General features: G+C 40.1%; 3 protein-coding genes across 3 annotated transcripts; 2 read left to right on the plus strand and 1 right to left on the minus strand.

The window, feature by feature from the left end:
* The first annotated feature begins 1,189 nt into the window (after positions 1-1,189).
* LOC104422727 lies at positions 1,190-6,597 on the plus strand. Its single transcript, XM_010035141.3, has 17 exons — positions 1,190-1,505; positions 1,634-1,728; positions 1,973-2,011; positions 2,135-2,188; positions 2,658-2,732; positions 3,014-3,079; positions 3,291-3,333; positions 3,578-3,623; positions 4,476-4,569; positions 4,651-4,703; positions 4,855-4,939; positions 5,017-5,119; positions 5,210-5,302; positions 5,429-5,495; positions 5,830-5,896; positions 6,005-6,058; positions 6,295-6,597. The coding sequence occupies exons 1-17, from the start codon at positions 1,394-1,396 to the stop codon at positions 6,442-6,444; spliced, it is 1,296 nt and encodes a 431-aa protein (XP_010033443.2). The 5' UTR covers positions 1,190-1,393; the 3' UTR covers positions 6,445-6,597.
* A 2,076-nt stretch (positions 6,598-8,673) lies between these two features.
* On the plus strand, positions 8,674-10,544 carry LOC104422728 (peroxidase 49). The gene is made up of 4 exons (XM_010035142.3): positions 8,674-8,931; positions 9,302-9,493; positions 9,582-9,747; positions 10,107-10,544. Exons 1-4 carry the CDS (start codon positions 8,707-8,709, stop codon positions 10,517-10,519), a joined length of 996 nt encoding a protein of 331 aa, XP_010033444.2. The 5' UTR covers positions 8,674-8,706; the 3' UTR covers positions 10,520-10,544.
* Positions 10,545-11,032: 488 nt separating this feature from the next.
* LOC104422729 (epoxide hydrolase A) lies at positions 11,033-13,855 on the minus strand. The gene is made up of 4 exons (XM_010035143.3): positions 13,444-13,855; positions 12,746-12,925; positions 11,821-12,062; positions 11,033-11,628 (listed from the first exon to the last, which is right to left on the minus strand). The coding sequence occupies exons 1-4, from the start codon at positions 13,744-13,746 to the stop codon at positions 11,370-11,372; spliced, it is 984 nt and encodes a 327-aa protein (XP_010033445.2). The 5' UTR covers positions 13,747-13,855; the 3' UTR covers positions 11,033-11,369.
* Between the last annotated feature and the right edge of the window lie 4,432 nt (positions 13,856-18,287).

Raw genomic sequence — 18,287 nt, forward strand, 5'->3', positions numbered from 1 at the left:
TTCTTTTATTATTATTATTTGTTTTTTATGGAAAGAAAAAAAGTAGAAAAATGAAAAAAAGGAAAAAAAAAATCAAAAGACCAAAATGCCATTCACCATCTAATGAGTTATGGCCCTTCTTTGTAATTAATATGACAACGTCATACCTTTATTTAAAACAAAGTCGCCCTTATTTGAAATTTTCCTCATTGGAAAGGATGTGATCCTCGCGAAACTAGTATCATGATTTTATAGTTTTATTCTCACTTATGATCCAAAAAGGATATTTGGGTGTTCTAAGTTGTGGGACTATAATGGGCACTCTTATCTACCCATCCAATCCTCGCTTTTTTTTTCACCTAATTAATAGGAAAGCATGATATAAATAGTTACTAAACTTTGGTCTGATATGCAATATTATCTTTGAAATTTTAATTTATTGCAACGTGAGGGATTCGTGAAACATTAGTAGATGTTCAATGTAGTCATTCCCTTTGCTCAAACGTCAAATTAGACCTTTTTTTTTATGACGTGGATTACATCATATCTTGAATTGAGATGGATATTTACTTAGAATATTCATATGTAACTTATTTCTATTGTCCGCCATTTTCAAATTTAATGGATTGGAAGCCACGTTATAAGATTCCGTCAACTTGAATTAACAAAATAGTAGACATTCAAATATTTTCATGTAATAAAGAATTGTTCAATATAACGTTCGAGAATGACATACACATTGGACTAAAGTATAAAATCGTTTAAGTCATTTTCCCAATTGATAACGAAACTGTTCCTCCAATTTAGAGAGAAATTATGATTTGATTATTTCAAAATTACCGTTTCTATAATTATTGAGAAATAGATGTCTTACCTAAAAAAAAAAAAAAAAAAATCAGTGAGAAATAGATGAACGCCAACTTGAAAATAGATTTGGTGGTCAATACTTTAGTTCCATATTCCCATAAATAAAAAAGGGAGTTGGATAAATTCTATTTTGATTAAATTCCCATTTCATGCTGACGTCATCGAATGATTGCCAATACCAAAAACTAAAACATAAGATTAGTAGATTTTTTGGTCAGAATAAGATTAGTAGATTAAAATATCATTATTTTGTCGGAAAAGATGGATATATACACTCTTATCAAACACCAATTCAATTTTTTAACCGATAAAATAAAGGATTATTACATTACTCGTTCCGGCGACAATCCCGACTGCCAGTGTAAGTGTAGCTTCCAGCCCGCTCGGCGCGCCGACTCCGAGCTTCAGCTCCAGTCGTGGCTCGCGGCTCTCTCCGATTTCTCCGTCTGATCTGGTCTTCGGGGACGTACGATTCGGAGCGCGAAGTCGAGAAGACGAAATCGCGACGCGTTCCGTTCCGTTCCCTCCGCTCGCCGGGAATCTCGGAATGGAGGAGGAAGATCTCCGGCCAATTCGCTCGCTTCGCCGGCCGCCGGACGTGATGGTGGAACCGTCGAGGCTCGCGCGTTCCCCGTCGCGCTTGCGCGTCGCGATTGCACGTGAGGACACGCCATTTTCGTTTGTTGTTGTTCTTCGAGCTCCGCTGTTCGTTGTTGAGGTAGGCGGCGGCGCTAGGATTCTGATCTTGATGCCGGTTTTTTGACCGCCGCCCGTTTGCCTTGCGCAGTTGCGGTGGTTTGGGGAGCGATCGGAGCCGCTTCCGTCGTCGTGCCGAGCACCAACTGCTACGCGCTCGATAATACCAGCCGCCTCGTTGATTTCGTATCCTTTTTTTTTTTTTTTTTTTTTTTTTTTTTTTTTTTTGGGTTCGGTGAATTGCTGGTGTCGTAGCTAAGCGTGGAAAGCAGTGTAGTTCTCGTTTGCTCTGCCGATGGTGTTTGATGGTTTATCTAGTTGAAAATAAGAGATTAGCATCGTAGCTTTTGGTTTTTGTACTGATAATTCTAGGGCGTTGTTTGAGCACTGGAGTGTGACGCAGCTGTTTTTCCTTTAGCTGTTGATTTAGAGTAGCTGGATTGGCCATGTGTTCGAATACGAGGAGAAGGTAAATCTTCTTGTCATGTTGCTGTCTGTCTCTGATCATTTACCTCGAGCTCGAGGGGATGTTTTTCGGTGGCCAAGATATTGCATCGACTGTTGTTTTTCGTGTTTTTTGGGCTCGATGCAGGAAGAAGACTTGGTGGTCCGGTTTTGCAAAGATGTGGAGACTCGGTCCAATCTGGTATTCTGCTTTAACTTGAGCTTCACATACTGGCCATCTTCATATACTATGAATGAATGTTTCAGCTAATGTTATTGCAATTATGGTAGACAAGAGTATGGTCTTTTTTTCCTAGTAGAATCAATAAATTAAGGCAAATGACTCTAGATACTGCTATGCTTCAGATATACTATCATTTCTTGCTGAGGTGCTTTTAGTCAATTGATTGCACAAATTACTAAAGGGTGGGTCTAATTACAACTATTAAAGATGGAATATCAGGAGTACCTTTATTATGGCAAAATAATGCATGCACATTATCATTTATACCTTACGCATAGTTTTATCAGAAATTCACATTCTTTGAGGGCAAACTATGATTTAGAGAATTCATCGTTATCTAAAACTTTTTGATCCATCTCCATGATACTCATCTTTCTAGCATTATATCACTGGGGTAATGATCGCTGCTTATCTTATAAAATCACAGGGCTTTGTGGCTTTTGGTCGATTTGACAAGTTCAATCACTTTACTGCTGGTTCAGGACATATCGATTTTGTTCAAGTATGCTCTCTTTCATGTTGCACAGTTCTTTGATGAGGTTTTCGGTAAGCTTGGTTTTGGTGAATAGAACTTTGTTATCTCAAGTTAACTAGATGTCACCTTACTTCCCAGTACATTTCTGCTCATAATATGGTCAAATTTTTAGCACTCATTAGCCTGAGATGAGCTCTAATTATGGGAAGCATCCGCAATCACTGTGATTATTCCTTTGAGAAGTTACCATTGCATCATTATTTCCCCCCACATTCTCAAGGTAATTAATGTCTTCTCTGAATTTACAGCGCTTTTACAATGGTGACCTGAGAAATTGTGAGAAGAGCTATGACAAAATGGGACGGACAGCTCAGGTTGGTATAACGTCAAACCTCCTTTTGTGCCACAAATTCTACAAAATAAGCTATTCTGGTGCCTGGAATGGTCAGAGAACAAGCCCAACCAAATGGGGTGGGTAGTCAAATGGAGTAGGAGCTCACTTGACGTAACCCATTCCATCCCTTTCCATTTGTTCGGTTGCATGAAAGAAACATTAAATTGCCTTTTTCTTCTGTATAATTGCAGGTGAATATAATTTGCGGGAGTTGTTCAAAAAGCCAATGCAAAGGTTTGTGAAAGCTCAAGTTAATGTCTTGGCTTGTTACCTTAGTGACGTGCATGGCCTACTCGGCATGTGAATATTTCTGAGGATTGTCATAAAGTTTAAACTTGTAGTTTTTTGGTGTACGCTAGTTTAGTGCGCACAACACTAAGCAAATTCTTCTACAAAAACACTGTGGAGTACTTTTGTAGCTGAATATTGACTGAAAATGGAATTGGGATATGCTAAACAATCGGGTGTCTCACGACAGGTGAACTTGGATGCATATGCAATGTTACCTACGAGTCTACGTGCAGGTGATCAACACATTACCCTTTTTCTTATATTATTTTTTGGATTGGGGTCTTGGTTATAGCATTTTTGTATGAAAATTCCATGCTCCTCAAAATCTATGTGACTATCACCTGGTTTATTTCCCAAAGATGTAATAAATAGAAATGTTAGTTTCTTTTCCTAAATGATGCGAGAACCATCCAGAGCAAGTCTATGGTTGCTGAAAAACCTTCCTCTTTGAATCATCAAGATTCAAAAGAAAGTTATTCTGTTTTCTTGCTGAGGTGTGATGTCTATGGTTATCTAGAGCAAGCAAATGCTACAAACATCAAGTATAGAGCTAGCCATCGAGAAACTGATTGGATCTTTTGATCAACCAAAAATTGAAAGATATTTTGAAGGTCATGTTTTGTACCTTTGCCCTCTTAGAAAGAGTTGCAGCACTTCTTGACTGCTAGTGCCTACATCTCTTCATTATAGGAAATACTTAATCTTGAAAATATCTTCAACTTTATTACCAAAAAGCAAAAAAGGCAAGGTGAGTTGGTCCCTGACATTCCAGGATGTGTATGGAGTTCCCACCCTTTGTGCTATATTGGTAGTTTAAAAAATGCGTCACATTTTCTAACAGTAATCTCTGCAATTGATTCACCCAGATTGCACTGCTAGATGATGTTGCTTTATGGTCTGAGAGGCCATAGGAAGTTGGGCTGTTTAGATATGGTTTTTATTGATTAGTATGAAAGGAATATAATGCTGGGAGTGGAAAGTTATTTATGAAGGAGTGTGAAAGATTGTTCTCTTGCTCTGATATGGTAACTAAGCAGTACCTTCATTGATTTGTTCTTGAGTACTGACTATTTTTTTCCTTACAGAGTTCTCGTAGAACTTGCCATTCCATGTGAGGATCAGGGTCCTCGGGTGTTTGAGGGATTTACTGTTGGTTTTCATCCACGGTCTTGGGAAATTGTAAGAACCCAGTCATCCACACTGCCACAATGTGAGCATTTATATGAATTACTGAGACAGTTGCACGTGGTGGACTTGTAGGTTTATAATGGCCTGACTCAGCCTGGTTTTGAGAAATCTTATCCTGATTTCAGGTAGGCAATGTATGTTTTTATTTAAACTAGAGTATTATTGTTTCTCAACTTTTCTTACCCAATAAGTATAACCAGCTTTAGTTTCCCCCGTTAACCAAAACACGCCAGTCAAGATCATCGCAACAATAATACTATGGGTTACCTTTTGCAGTTTTAGGTCAGAGCAGACCCATGTAGCCCTTTACATGACTGCTATCAGTTCCCACTCTAATTTGGTGCAAAAACCTATTGTCAAGGTACTTCATCCTTACTTAAGGTCCACCGTGCAATGAATCAGCTATCTATTTGCTTTAAAATTGCGTAATTTTCTTAGGTTTTCCCAGAAAACGGATTGGATGTCAAGTTATCTGGATCAGCGATGACAGGCAGATATCCCACAACTTTGTCTCCAACAACTCTAATTTTGGACTGGAGATGTATGGATAAGATATCATCCTGATCTGCTGGTTTAGCTGTAACATCCAGCAATTATCATGTTGATGACTTGCATGTTTCTAATTTTTCAGGTGAGACACCCCGTGATTCTCCATATGAAGTTGAAATCACGGTACCTGTGGACAGTTATGAACCTGTTCATTTTACACTTTCCAAAATATGTGGTGAGCTCATTCAAGGGAACTCTCCTCTTATTCTCTCACTTGCTCGAGTGGGTTTTACAGTGCATATTCAGTTAATGACTTGCCATTTAACTGATTTTGTTTGGTTGGTCGTTCAAAATTCTGCAGAACATAGGCAGGACGCAGGAGGAGATGCTGTAGGAGGATGGGCTGTATTTGGGATCCTATCTTGCATGTACTATTAGTTTGATATTTTTTCCACGTGCTGTTGGTCAGTATAATTCTATTTAACTACAAGGGTTGCTAAATAGAGAACCTAAGGTTGTGACATACATGGTGGGATTTTTTTTCCTTTTGCCTTTGTCCCTTTCTGCCAAATAGCTAAGATACATCACAAATAGTAGAAGGGCGGCATATTTTTGTGGATTACTTCATCCATGAGGTAGATTGCAGCTTAAACAATTTCAAGATCTTGATGCTAGGTTTATGTCTTTCTAATAACTAAAATGTGATTCTGTGACATTCATTTCTTTTCTTAAATTAATTCTGAATGATTTGTCATTGATCAGATGCATTATTTTGTCAACTGTGCTCTGCATTGGAGGGTTTGTCTACAAGGTACGGGTGGAACATCAGGTAGGCTGTCTAACTTGTGCATTTAAAGATTAGATGGCCTTGTATGTTATGTCATAGTTTACTAACTGTGCAAATTAGTTGATATGTGCACCTCTTCACTGTTTGCAGCGTGGACTTGATGCATTGCCCGGTATAACCATTCTATCTGCTTGCCTAGAAACTGTAAGTGGGTTCTGCTTATGCTAATTCAGTTAACTTGTCCAGTCAAGCCTCCTAGGGTAAGGAAAAAAAAAAAAGAAACTTTACCTGCCATGCCTTTATTGCACTACCTTTTTAGGAACCAGTTCTATCAGAAACAAAATTATAAGTTCAGCTAGTAAATGATTGTCAACTTTGAGTGACTCTCATTTTGTATGCTTATCTTTTAATTGATGTATAATCTGGAACTTATTTAAAAGGCGAGCGGTGGGAGGAGCGGTTATTCGCGAGCAGAGGAAATAAACAGTGCCTTCACTAATCAAGCCTCTTGGGAACAACCACAGGATTATGACTATGCAGCAAAGAAATCAAGTGGAAGGGCATATGGTTCGTTTAACCGTATTCACTAAGTCCACAAATTGTATATTGTGCGACCTGTTTTTCTTCTCTTAGTAACACGAAGTAAATGATTTGTCAATATCTTTTCTCATCACAAAATTCAAGCATGATCGCTTTGAGTTTGTATCTCGAGTGTGTTCAAAATTTCTCTCTCTTCCATTCCATGTTCCTCGAGTTCAAATGTACGGCTCTGTTACCATGCTCTTTCCGTAGCTACAAGATGGTCTCTGATGGATACATCGTTTGAAGTGATAACGTAGTAGTGCGACTAATCAATTACCATTGTCGGTGTGCAATGACTCCCATCTTTTTTGGCGCCATATATAACGCATCTCACTTTTGATTGGTTGGTAATATCACGTGGCATATCCGTCATATGAAATACCTTATCCTCTGCTTTTTTCTGTATTAGAGAATTCAATGAATTTCAATGAAAGTGAAATAACAAGTTGAGGGACCTAAAAAACCAAACTGGGAATTGGATTATCCAAGTAAGATATGTATATCTTTTATGCTTTTTCTAGAAGCTTGTGAAGTTATGACCTCTAGTAATTTTTCAGATTGAACCCAAACGAAACAATTATCTCCAAATTTTCCACCTTCGAAAGGAAGAATTTTTTAACATTACTCCTGGAATGTTTTCCTCTAGAATGATTTGGTCAATGTCTTGTCCAAGAACAAATTGAATCTTCTTCACCAAGTGACTTCTCTAAGCCTTCTGTCCACTTGGTTTCCGGGTTATTTATGGTAAGAGCGGCTAGAATGATATGGAAATATGAGAAGAAACTAAAGAATGCCAAAGAATTTTTTTTTCCACGAGCCTAACATAATGAAACATATGTACACTTTTTTCTCTTACAACAGCAAAATCCACGTTGATTGCGATACGAATGCATTTGTTCGCCCACCACAGCAATTGAACCAACCTAACGAAACCAAAATCGACTTTTTTTTTTTTTTAAGTGCATCACAGAAAACGAATCAAGAGAAATTTTGGCACTATTGATAATGCCTTTTGATTTGTTGTGTACCCCGACTTCAATGTAGTGAATTCCGATGAAGTTGGAAGTAAGCCGTTGCGTTGCTCTTTGTTGGCTTCTATCTTTCCCTATTTTGCTAGTTAAAAGCCCTTTTTTTCTACCAAAAGTTACCTCTAGTCATTTAAGCTATCAAACTTCAGAATCCCTACAAAACATGTTCATCAAGAAAAAGAAATGCAATATACAAAAGCCAAATGAGCTCTCGATAGACATTGACAGAAAGACGAGAGACCATGACACGTAGACAGCCTCAATTCAGCTTCTGGTCGAATGAATATTGAAATAATCAGTCAATGGTTTGTGGTCTACGGTCTTGGTCGTTGACAGAGTCTAAGCAGGAAAGAAGATGAAATGAAAATACTCTTCTCTAGGAGGAGGTGCCTCTCCTCCCACTCTTGTGGGGTCTGATGCAAATATGATGCAGAAAATTAGAGAATCAGGACTACGCTGACCGGCTCATTCGGATTATTATATTCGCCTGGAATCTCTTTAGCAAATCTTGCACTCTAATCACATCCCAGATGATTGGCCCCGAATGGTGAAGTAATTCAGTCTCTTTAGCAAATCTTGCACTCCTATCACACGAGTTGAATTAGTCCTGTACTTGGCCTCTCTTGGACGACTTCCTGCTTTTCGATTCGTCTTCATCGAAGCGTTATCAGACATTACAATAGATGTCCTGGTGTCCTCACCCCCACATGCGTTGATCTTGTCTGAAACATCACGAGCGTGAAAAGTAGTTGGTACTTTGAATTCTAACCACTGAAGATGGCCATAAGAGGATTACCAAGAACCCATCGTATTTCTTTTATTAGTTCATTGCACAAGAAAGGACAAGGGGTTTAAAATGGGTCTAGATACCAGAACTCTGTTGTGTGATTATATTTGAGATAAGCTATAGGATTGCAGATAGAAATGACCAGTGAACGGAGCTGAAAGGACTCGATCAACAAAAGGAAAATTAACCAACTCTGCTTTTGTTTTCGGTAGCTTGCTAGAGTGATCAAACCTTGCTGAGACCAAATCCATGTCTGAGTTCAATTCAAGCTCTTCCTCATCATTCTCTGTAGCACATGGACAGAGTCAATCTCAGTTTCTTATAAATAACCTACATGCTCGTTTCATCAGTCTCATCACAGCAAGTCCAAACTTCTTCATTCATATCTCAGGCACTCTCACAAAGAATCACAAACTCTTTTTGTTCTTTGAAGGATCATAGACAGATACATTGAAATGGCTCGGTCTATGACTTTTCTCATTCTCTTCTCAATCCTTGCACTTGCTCCAATGTGTTACTGTCGCAGAACCTATGGCGGTTACCTGTATCCCCAGTATTATGACTATTCATGCCCGCAAGCTGAGGATATCGTCAGGTCCGTTGTGGCAAAAGCTGTAGCCAAAGAAGCTCGCATGGCTGCTTCCTTGCTACGGGTTCACTTCCACGACTGTTTTGTTCAGGTCAGTGACCTGTTAATTTTTTCAGCTGCACAGTCACGTTTCATGTTAAAATGTACTGGTTAGGTGTACACAGTTGCATACATTTCAGTTGCAGTGCTTTGTGCATCTTTAGTTGCGTACATTATGTGGACACAGCCGCACATTTACTTGATAGTCAACAGAAGCTGAAGCAAAGGGCTTAAAATGAAGAGATACCATGTTCACAAATGTGCAAACATTATGGGTTGTATTCAACTGAAAAGTGTCCGGGTAATTTGTGCCAAACACAGTCTCTACTGTATTAGTTTCCTAAAATAGGACACCACCTCTGTTATGTTGCAGACAAGAGTTAGTTTTTCATCTCTAAATCCCTTTTTCTGCAAACTTTCAGGGATGTGATGGATCGATACTCTTAGACAGCACCGGAACCATGCCCAGTGAGAAAAGGTCTAACCCAAATCGTAAGTCCGCTCGGGGATTCGAAGTCATTGAGGAAATAAAGGCTGCCCTAGAAGAGCAGTGCCCGCATACTGTGTCCTGTGCTGATATACTTGCTTTAGCTGCCAGAGACTCCACTGTTCTTGTGAGTGATTTGCTTAATTAGGCTTTCCTAAACTTTAAAGTGAAGTCATGGGTTGAATCGTTAATAACTTACATTTTGTTCTCTTCAGATGGGTGGACGTAGCTGGGAGGTTCCTCTAGGAAGAAAGGACTCGAGGGGTGCAAGTTTAACTCTTTCTAACCTCAACATCCCTGCACCAAATGACACTTTCCCGATCCTCCTGAACAAATTCAATCGCCAGGGGCTCGATATTATTGATCTCGTCACATTATCAGGTAAGATACAACTCTAACCTATAACGATCTACTCTTGCCTCTGGGTAGAATCTTGAAGCCTCTTCTATCTGACGTTTCCTACAAAAGGAAAACTTCCTATATGATGCAGCAATTTTCTTGTTGACCGGGTTGAATGAATTCAGGTTTTTCAAAACAAAAGAGCTCCTAATGCATTATCATTGCTTCGTTCAAATAACGCTTAATCGAGAGAGAGAGAGAGAGAGAGAGAGAGAGAGGGTTTTCATGAAATCACTGGCAAATTTCATATGATAATCTGCTAGTGTCAGCAACAGTTTAAGCATTCAGAGTCATGTAATGCACGTGTGGGGGTCTGGTACATGATTTTTCTCCCTGTACAGGAAGCCACACCATTGGCAATGCAAGATGCACCGCGTTTAGACAAAGGCTCTACGACCAGTCAGGGGACGATCAACAGGACTCCAGACTAGACCAGTCATATGCTTCCCAACTCCGTGCCACTTGCCCGAGATCGGGTGGTGATCAGAACCTGTTCGTCTTGGACAATGTCACTCCAACTGCGTTCGATAACAGCTACTTCAAGAATTTGCTGGCTTACAGGGGCCTGCTGAGCTCTGACCAAGTGCTCTTCACCAGTAACAAGGAATCAATTGAATTGGTGAAGAAATACGCAAAGGACAATGAAGTCTTCTTGCAGCAATTTGCAGCTTCAATGGTCAAGATGGGTAATATCTTGCCATCGACAGGATCGAGGGGTGAGATCAGGAAGATCTGCAGGAAGATCAACAGTTGAAACCAAGCACATAAAACTGGTGCTCTGATAGAAATTTGATGTGATTCGTTTTTTTCTTAGATCTATGTGCGGATTTCATTGTTTAACTGCTTTGATTGATGTACACTAGATATGCTCTGGTGCGATTTCTTTCAATATTTTTGGCACGTAATAAAATTTCTTCTTGACAATGAAGTGAATGGCATTTAATCTAAATAGTTAGAAAAACCAGAAGTGTAGCAGAAAATGCCTTTCAGGTTTGGTAATTTTGTGTATGTTGATAGAGATATGGCAAAAAAATTAAAGGTAACAAAAGAGTAGTTCAAATTTCAAATGGATGAGGAGATGGGACAGGATCTAAAACAAAATCATTTCTTCAAAGTATTTCTAGGAAAATGGATTGCTTTTCCCCGCAAAATTGTTTGTTTAAAGGTAATTTTTCTCCACCTCTGATAGAGATATTTACACACATTATCACTGCCGTTGAATCGTCTACAGCGTGCTTTCAAACTCACATGTAACTAGTAAAGCAAGTGTTCCAACCTCAAATCATATGCGTTTAAGATTAATTATTTAGGTTCCCAAGATAACTTGGCAGGCTAGTTCAGTCAACCAGTGAATCCAGGATGCTCGATAAAAACAAGCTGCGAGCTTTATGGACCCAAAGCTCAAGATTAAAGTTGAGCGAAGCGAGGGAAGACATCAGGACGAAAATGCACGATTCATTCCACAAAGGACCAAAGAAGCATATGACTATGAAGACAATCTCATTCTTTTGTTTAACTGACATTGACGCGTACACTGCACCGTGGGAGAAAGTGGGGAAGGTAATGGCACGTTGAGAAACTTTCTGCAGTATGATCAAGACCAGTCAAAGTTGTGATTCAATAGAATGTTTATGGAAGAAGTTGAGAATTTCGTCGCAAACTTGTTGTGCTCTCTCCTCATGGATGAAACGGTGCCCGTCTAGAATGACGACCTCGACATTGGGAACAAGGTTCTTGAATATGTTTCCTTGTATATAGTCTTTGGCACCGGCTGCCTCGAAACCGTTCTCCTTGTTGCCGATTATAAACTTGGTAGGAACTGTGATTTTTGCCCCATCCCATGGCCCCAGAAGCTCCCAATTCCTGCTTCCATCAAATACACAGCTGAACTCATCTCCCACATCGATGACATTTTATTGAATTTGGGTCAATTTTCTTACATGCAGTTGAGCAAAATGATAGTTGTTGGGTAACAAAGCCAACTGACACATGGTTGAGTTGCAGTTCTTTCCATGAAAAAGTGTTTGTGGAGAGAGAGATCTTTTAGATACTCACAAGTCCATAGCTCTGTAATAGTTGAGAGGGCCAGTGAAACCCGACTCCTGGAACTTGTCGGCATAGACCTGCAAATCTTCTTCGGTAATCCAGGAGGGCAATGTGGCTGGAGTTTCCAGGAAGTCAATGATCTCCATTTCAGGAGGAGCAATTAGTATCTCCTTTTTGTTGTGCAAGAGAAGCTTCTTCATCACCGTCAAATAGTCATATCTAGCAAACGCCCGCTCTGCTCTTCCTGGCTTCTGTTGTTTTTTACAGCATGTGGCAGAGCAACATTAATGAAACTTGAAGAGTGACTGAGGATAATGATACTCAGTTACTCACACAGCAGTTGTCTTGCCAATCAAAAATTTGTGCCACTCTCATGTTTAAGGCAATCTAAAGCAATTTATATGCTGAAACTGACTTAGATTATGACTCCATCTAATGATTTACTGGAAAGCACCAACAAAATGTCCACAAATTACATTGGTCGAAACTATAAACCAGTGTAATGGACTATTAGGATCTGCATCAACTTAGAAAGTCAATGTTTTCATCATATGAACTTGATTGAAATTTGTTTGAAGCTCGGTGGAGTGAAGTACTTAACATGCTTGAATTTGAGGCAGTTCTGTTATTTGTTTAGGTTTCACCTGAGCCTGAACCAGAACCGCAACATTCAGAACACTTCCATACGTTGATGTACTCATCCTAACATGCTTCAGTGACTAGCTACATCAGATCTAGTGCATGACTCAGAATCAAGCTTCAGACTCAACCATGCCAAACACAGGTGAAGCTAAATGAAATTAATCAACAACAACTGAGTCAACAGCTCATTGCTCGAGATTGATGCAAAGTCCCTGCAAGCAGAGTTGAACAGAACCCCAGTTGGGTGTGAGCAACTCGACTCCATTTTTTCCGTGAAAAGCGAAAAAGGTACCTGAAATTGAGTGATGAAGAAACCATCTCCAAGAGGCTTGTACGATTCGAGAATTCTGGTACCTGGAGATCTGGGGGAATATGGAGAAGACAGAGCAACCAGACCCTTCACCAAATCAGGCCTGAACAAGCTCAGGAACCATCCTGCAACTGCTCCCCAGTCATGCCCCACCACAAATGCCTGATCAAACCACATAATCGCGTCCTTAAATTTACAGCATGATTTCGACATACCAACCAAGAACACTGAAGCCGTGCATCTTGTGATGTCCATATCATTTACAGAGTGCATGTCAGCTGGAAGCATTGGTTCTTTTCGTATAAGAGTACTAGTCCATCGTAATCATCAAAGTTTTTCTACATATGATGGCAGCAAGATCGGCCTTAAAGCATTCGATAATTCAAACCTGCCCAGAAAATACAAAAACTTTCCTATTTGCTAATTGATATGGTAGCTTTCTTGCAATACCACAATTTCAATTTTCAAATTCCCCTACTAATTTTATAGTATCTTTATAAGATGCTTCATAAAGCTCTCTCAAAAGATTTTGTTCATAGGTATATCAAGAACATCGGCTACTAGAATTTGAAATAATTCTTAACAAGATCCTGAAAAGCAAGAACCGTGGCGAGAATTCGGTTAAGCAGTCGCCAGGAGGACGAGGAGGAGGGGGCGGCGGGAGATGGAGGTGGGCGAACCTGGCGATGACCGAAGTGGTCGAGGAGGCCGACGAGGTCGCCGACGAGGTGGGGGATGGTGTAGGCGGCGGGGCTGAGGGGGGAGTCGGAGTCGCCGAAGCCCCGGAGGTCGGGGGCGACGGCGCGGAAGCCGCGGGCGGCGAGGAAGGCCATCTGGTGGCGCCAGGCGTACCAGGTCTGGGGGAAGCCGTGGAGGAGGAGCACCAGGTGGGGGCCCTCCCCTTTCTCCGCCACGTGCATCCATATCCCGTTCGTCCTCACCCTGCTGTGGCTCACCTCGTACTCGAACGGCAACGACGCCATGCCTGCGATCCGTACGGCGAGATCCTCGGATGAGGAGGCAGGCGATGCGATCGATGTCGCGAAACAGAGAGAGAGAGACGACGGACGACGAACGGAACTGTACGTTTGTCGGGACAGAGCAGGAAGACGGTGATGACATGACATGGAGGCGGCGGAGTAGAAGTCAAAGATGACGACTTTGACTCTTTTTTTTTCCAACCATCCGACGTGTCGGACGGGCAGGGAGTTAGTTTGGAGCGCCCAATCGATCGAGACGTAGGAAAGCAGCTCCCGGGATTGGCTGACGCGATGACAAATAAACAGAGAAAAAGATTTGAAGTCGGTAGGAATTCTATTTGAATTAATTCAAGAACTTAATGAAGAGAATCACAAGATATTCGTGATTTTGAATTCGATTTTACATTCAATCTTATTCATTTCTCCAAATATATTTGGTTAATTTTTTTTTTAAAAGGCTTCAATAGGATCCATATGATTTGATTATCATCATCAATTTAATTTCCAATTTTTTTCTCCATTTTCTCCTCATTTTCAAAAGCTGCATCGAACGGCCACAATCATTCGAGCTTGAGGATCCACCAAAGCATAATCAAGTCCCAAATGGTTTTTATCTTTTTCTGCTGTCATTATAGAAATCTCAATGTAGGTCCAGCCTTTTCAGTTTAGCCCACCTCTAACCCCAATAATTAATTCCCATTATTATCATCTAAATAATTAAAAAAGTGAACAAAAAGATTCGATGGGACCCATCATAATTTTTTTAATAAAACCACCAGAATGAGGGTCTTTCTTTGACAATTTAATATTAATAAGTTTAGTTTACATTGTAGGCCGCCTTCTAACCTAAATAATAATGACATGCGACACATACATGTAACACATATGATATGACACGTCAATACGTCATTTTTTAAAAATAGATAATTTTGACACGTTGGGATGTTATATATTAAATACATATTTATATTTTTAATTAGTTTGATTTAAATTCACAAATAAATAATAATAATAATAATAATAGTTTATAATGAATTTACATTAATAATATTAACAAATCTATTTATTGAAAATTTGAAGGACATATTCATAATTAATGTGTACCCATATTTGGGAACATGTTTTTAACTTTAATAAAAATTATAGATGAAACTAATGACTAACAAAAGAATAGAATAAACTTTATTTAAATAAATTTATGATATTTTATAATGATCAAAATTTATCGTTATTTAAAATTTAAAATTTTTATTTTTGAAATCATCTTTAACTCATTTATTTATTTTTTTTAACAAAAATAACTTTATCACCCAAAAATTATTCCCCCTAAAAAGCCTCCCAAAAATCATTTTCCTCCCTCATTTCTCTCTCCCCTTATCCCCACACCACCCCAAAATCTACCCCCTCAATTTCTTCCCCTGCTCTCTCTCTCCCCCAAAAAACCAACCCCCCCGGCACCACCACTTGCTCCCCTACCCCCATTAATCACCCCACGCCCCCATCTGCTCCCCTACGCCACCCCACGCCACCCCAAAATCTCCCTCGATTTCTTCCACTCTCTCTCTCTCCCCCCACCCCCTCCTAGAAAATCCAAAGCACCCATCAATCACCCCCACCCCACGCCAACACCTGCTCCCCCACCCGCTTGGTTCCTCCCCCAGAACACCTTTCATTTACCTGATTTCTCCCCCCGCCCCCAAGAACACCTTTCATTTACCTGATTTCTCTCTCCCTCCACCCCCCCCCCTCTCCGCCCCTGGTTTCTTTCTGTCATCCCCCGCCACCCTTCCTCTCTTCTTTACTATAATCCTAACCATGGCCTCTTCTTCCTCCTCGCCACACAATCCTATCACACAATCCTCTCAGCTCTCTCTCGGTTGCCTCATCGCAATTGCTCGCCTCCGACCCCTCCTCCTTCGCAGTTGTGACTCTCTGGACTGCCTTAGTCTATGACTCCATGCTCTTCCTCTGGCCCTCCCTCACTGTCTCCGCCTCGTTTCCGCTCTCTCGGCCATGCCTCCGCCATCTACTGTCTTCTTCAACGATCCTCTCTCTCAGACATGCGTATCGGAACATGTCGAGAAAAGTGGATCACGTGTCAAAAAATCCAACACGTGTTGACCGCGTGTCCAAGTGTGTTGGACACGACACGAAAACTTCGGCAACGTGTCCATACTTCAAAGCTTCCAACCATAAAAAAAAAAAAAAAAAAATTTTGACTTTTTTTCACACCTTTCTTTATGCACACTATTTAAGAGGACAAATAAGACAAAAGAAAACGAGTACTAGAGGAGGATGCCGTAAGAAGTTGTATATGCCGTTTTGCCGAATCCATACTTCAAAGCTTCCAACCATAAAAAAAAAATTTTTGACTTTTTTTCACACCTTTCTTTATGCACACTATTTAAGAGGACAAATAAGACAAAAGAAAACGAGTACTAGAGGAGGATGCCGTAAGAAGTTGTATACGCCGTTTTAGACGCCGTGAAGACTTCTTACAAAAATATTTTCCTCATTTGTAAATTATGATTGTTGATGTTGTAAAACATATAATCTAAGTTATTAAAGAACAATATAAAATTACTTGAGCAATGAGTCGCTTAAGAGTCTGTTTGTTAATGTTCTTTGTTTCTATTTATGAACAAAATTTCTGTTTTTGTTCTAGGGAACAAAATTTCTATTTTTTTGTTCCGGGGAACAAAAAAAAGAAAAACGCGTTTATTTGTGTTTTTGCTCCAAATCTATTTTTTTTGTTCCCAAGAACACGTTTGGAACAAAAACAAGAAATAAGAAAAATGTGTTTTTGTTTCGAGAACAATTTTAAAGAACAAATTTTCTCTCTCCTCTCTTTTTCTTCTCTTTTTTTTTCTTTTCTTTTTCTTTTTCTTTGGCCGGGCCGGCCTCGGCCATGGCCGCGATCGGCCGTCGAGGGCCGGCAACCTCTCGGAGCGTCGCCGCCCCCGACGAGGCCGAGCGTCGCCGGCCCTTAGCGAGCCTCGTCGTGGTGGGGCGAGGCCGCTAGCCCCTCGTCGGCGTCACCTGCCATGGACGAGGCCGGCAACCACCAAAAGAAAAAAAAAAGAAAAAGAAAATTAAAAAATTAAAAGAAAAAAATACAAATTTACTAAACGTGTTTCTATTAATTTTTATTCCAAAATAAGTTTACCAAACGCGTTTTTTATTCAAAAATTGTTCCCCGAAATATAAATATTTTTTTCTATTTATGTTCCCTGGAATAATTTAAATAGAAATGTTACCAAATACGCCCCCTAATATTATTGATGCCGTTTATTTTAGGGTTTTCTCTATATAAAAAAAATTATAAATAATTTATTAGATGTCGGGATTGGTTCGGGTTTGACTAATCTTGAACTCCCAGACCGAGAACCAACCCACACCAACAAGGACAGACCTAGTCTCCTTAGGAACTAAACCAGATAGGCAAAGTTGGGCCAGGTCCCAGGGTTGACCCTAGACCGATGCTCACCTCTAGTGCGCACCATCTTAATATCAATTAACTGAGTTACCGACTAAATGAATCCCGTACTTATCATTGATCGTATTCATGCCATGTGACCCATACCTAAATAATAGTTCTCGCGTCACCAGACGCTCTCATAGAATGGAGTCGCCATTTCTCGTGTTCGTATTCCAGCCGTTATGGATTTCTATCACGATGGTTTATTCATCTTCCAATCGACTCATCTCTCCCACTAAATTTCAAGTATTTTTAAATCTCACGTGGCTTTTTGAAGATTCGATGTGGCTTCTGAAAGTTACAATTTCTTATCGGTCCTTATAAATACATGCATGATGTTTGAACTACATTAAATAGACCTTTTACTTGAGAAAACAAGCTTAACCGCCGCTTATATTTTCATCTTACAGATTTACCACAAAGATACAGAGATTCTCTCCGGGCAATTACGCCAGGCTTACCTTCGTTTCTCCATAATTATACTTCTCATCAGCTGCATGGTAATTTCGAGGATCGTAGGATGGCCTTCTGCGCAAAATTTATCCTTGTTTTATGAATATCATTGTCTCTCTTTTCCAGTGATATACGAATATTACTGGTTTTGCAGTGCCCGGGACTTCTGTTTTGCCATTGTACATGGGACGCTTGCTGGTTTTGTGGGCATTACTGTCGTCTCTGATATTAATGAGAAGTCTTATTCTACAAAATTGCAGTCCTTGGTGGGGAACAGAGTAGTAATATTGACCGTCCTCACCGTTAAATTTTTTAACTGCTTGTTCCCTTCTAATCGACAGGCGTCAGGCTTTGGAGGTTCTAATATCGACCCCACCGCGGGGGAGGATAAGAAGTGCAAAGGTGAATCGAGGTTTCCTGCTCAGGTCGGGCTCGCCCCGCCCATTTGCATGCACATGTCTATTTCACCATGGGAAGATAGTTATTTCTGCTACGACATCCCCTTCTCTCTTTTCTTTCTGCCCGAGTTCAACAGGTGAGGATTTTACAATAGGAAACTCTGCAAAGCATTGGAGGAAGATTTTGATTTGCAATGTTAAGGGCTTAGTTAAGT

The sequence above is a fragment of the Eucalyptus grandis genome, chromosome 10 (assembly GCF_016545825.1).
Source record: "Eucalyptus grandis isolate ANBG69807.140 chromosome 10, ASM1654582v1, whole genome shotgun sequence".
Lineage (NCBI taxonomy): Eukaryota > Viridiplantae > Streptophyta > Magnoliopsida > Myrtales > Myrtaceae > Eucalyptus > Eucalyptus grandis.

Bases quoted from the DNA above. Each gene is read 5' to 3' on its own strand.
- LOC104422727 (XM_010035141.3), top strand. From the start codon at position 1,394: ATGGAGGAGGAAGATCTCCGGCCAATTCGCTCGCTTCGCCGGCCGCCG. The intron at 1,729-1,972 runs GTATCCTTTTTT...CTGTTGATTTAG, and splicing joins CCAGCCGCCTCGTTGATTTC to AGTAGCTGGATTGGCCATGT. The intron at 2,012-2,134 runs GTAAATCTTCTT...GGCTCGATGCAG, and splicing joins TGTTCGAATACGAGGAGAAG to GAAGAAGACTTGGTGGTCCG.
- LOC104422728 (XM_010035142.3), top strand. From the start codon at position 8,707: ATGGCTCGGTCTATGACTTTTCTCATTCTCTTCTCAATCCTTGCACTT. The intron at 8,932-9,301 runs GTCAGTGACCTG...GCAAACTTTCAG, and splicing joins TCCACGACTGTTTTGTTCAG to GGATGTGATGGATCGATACT. The intron at 9,748-10,106 runs GTAAGATACAAC...CTCCCTGTACAG, and splicing joins TGATCTCGTCACATTATCAG to GAAGCCACACCATTGGCAAT.
- LOC104422729 (XM_010035143.3), bottom strand. From the start codon at position 13,746: ATGGCGTCGTTGCCGTTCGAGTACGAGGTGAGCCACAGCAGGGTGAGG. The intron at 12,926-13,443 runs GTTCGCCCACCT...TGGTTTGATCAG, and splicing joins ACCACTTCGGTCATCGCCAG to GCATTTGTGGTGGGGCATGA. The intron at 11,629-11,820 runs GTGAGTATCTAA...TGATGGAAGCAG, and splicing joins TATTACAGAGCTATGGACTT to GAATTGGGAGCTTCTGGGGC.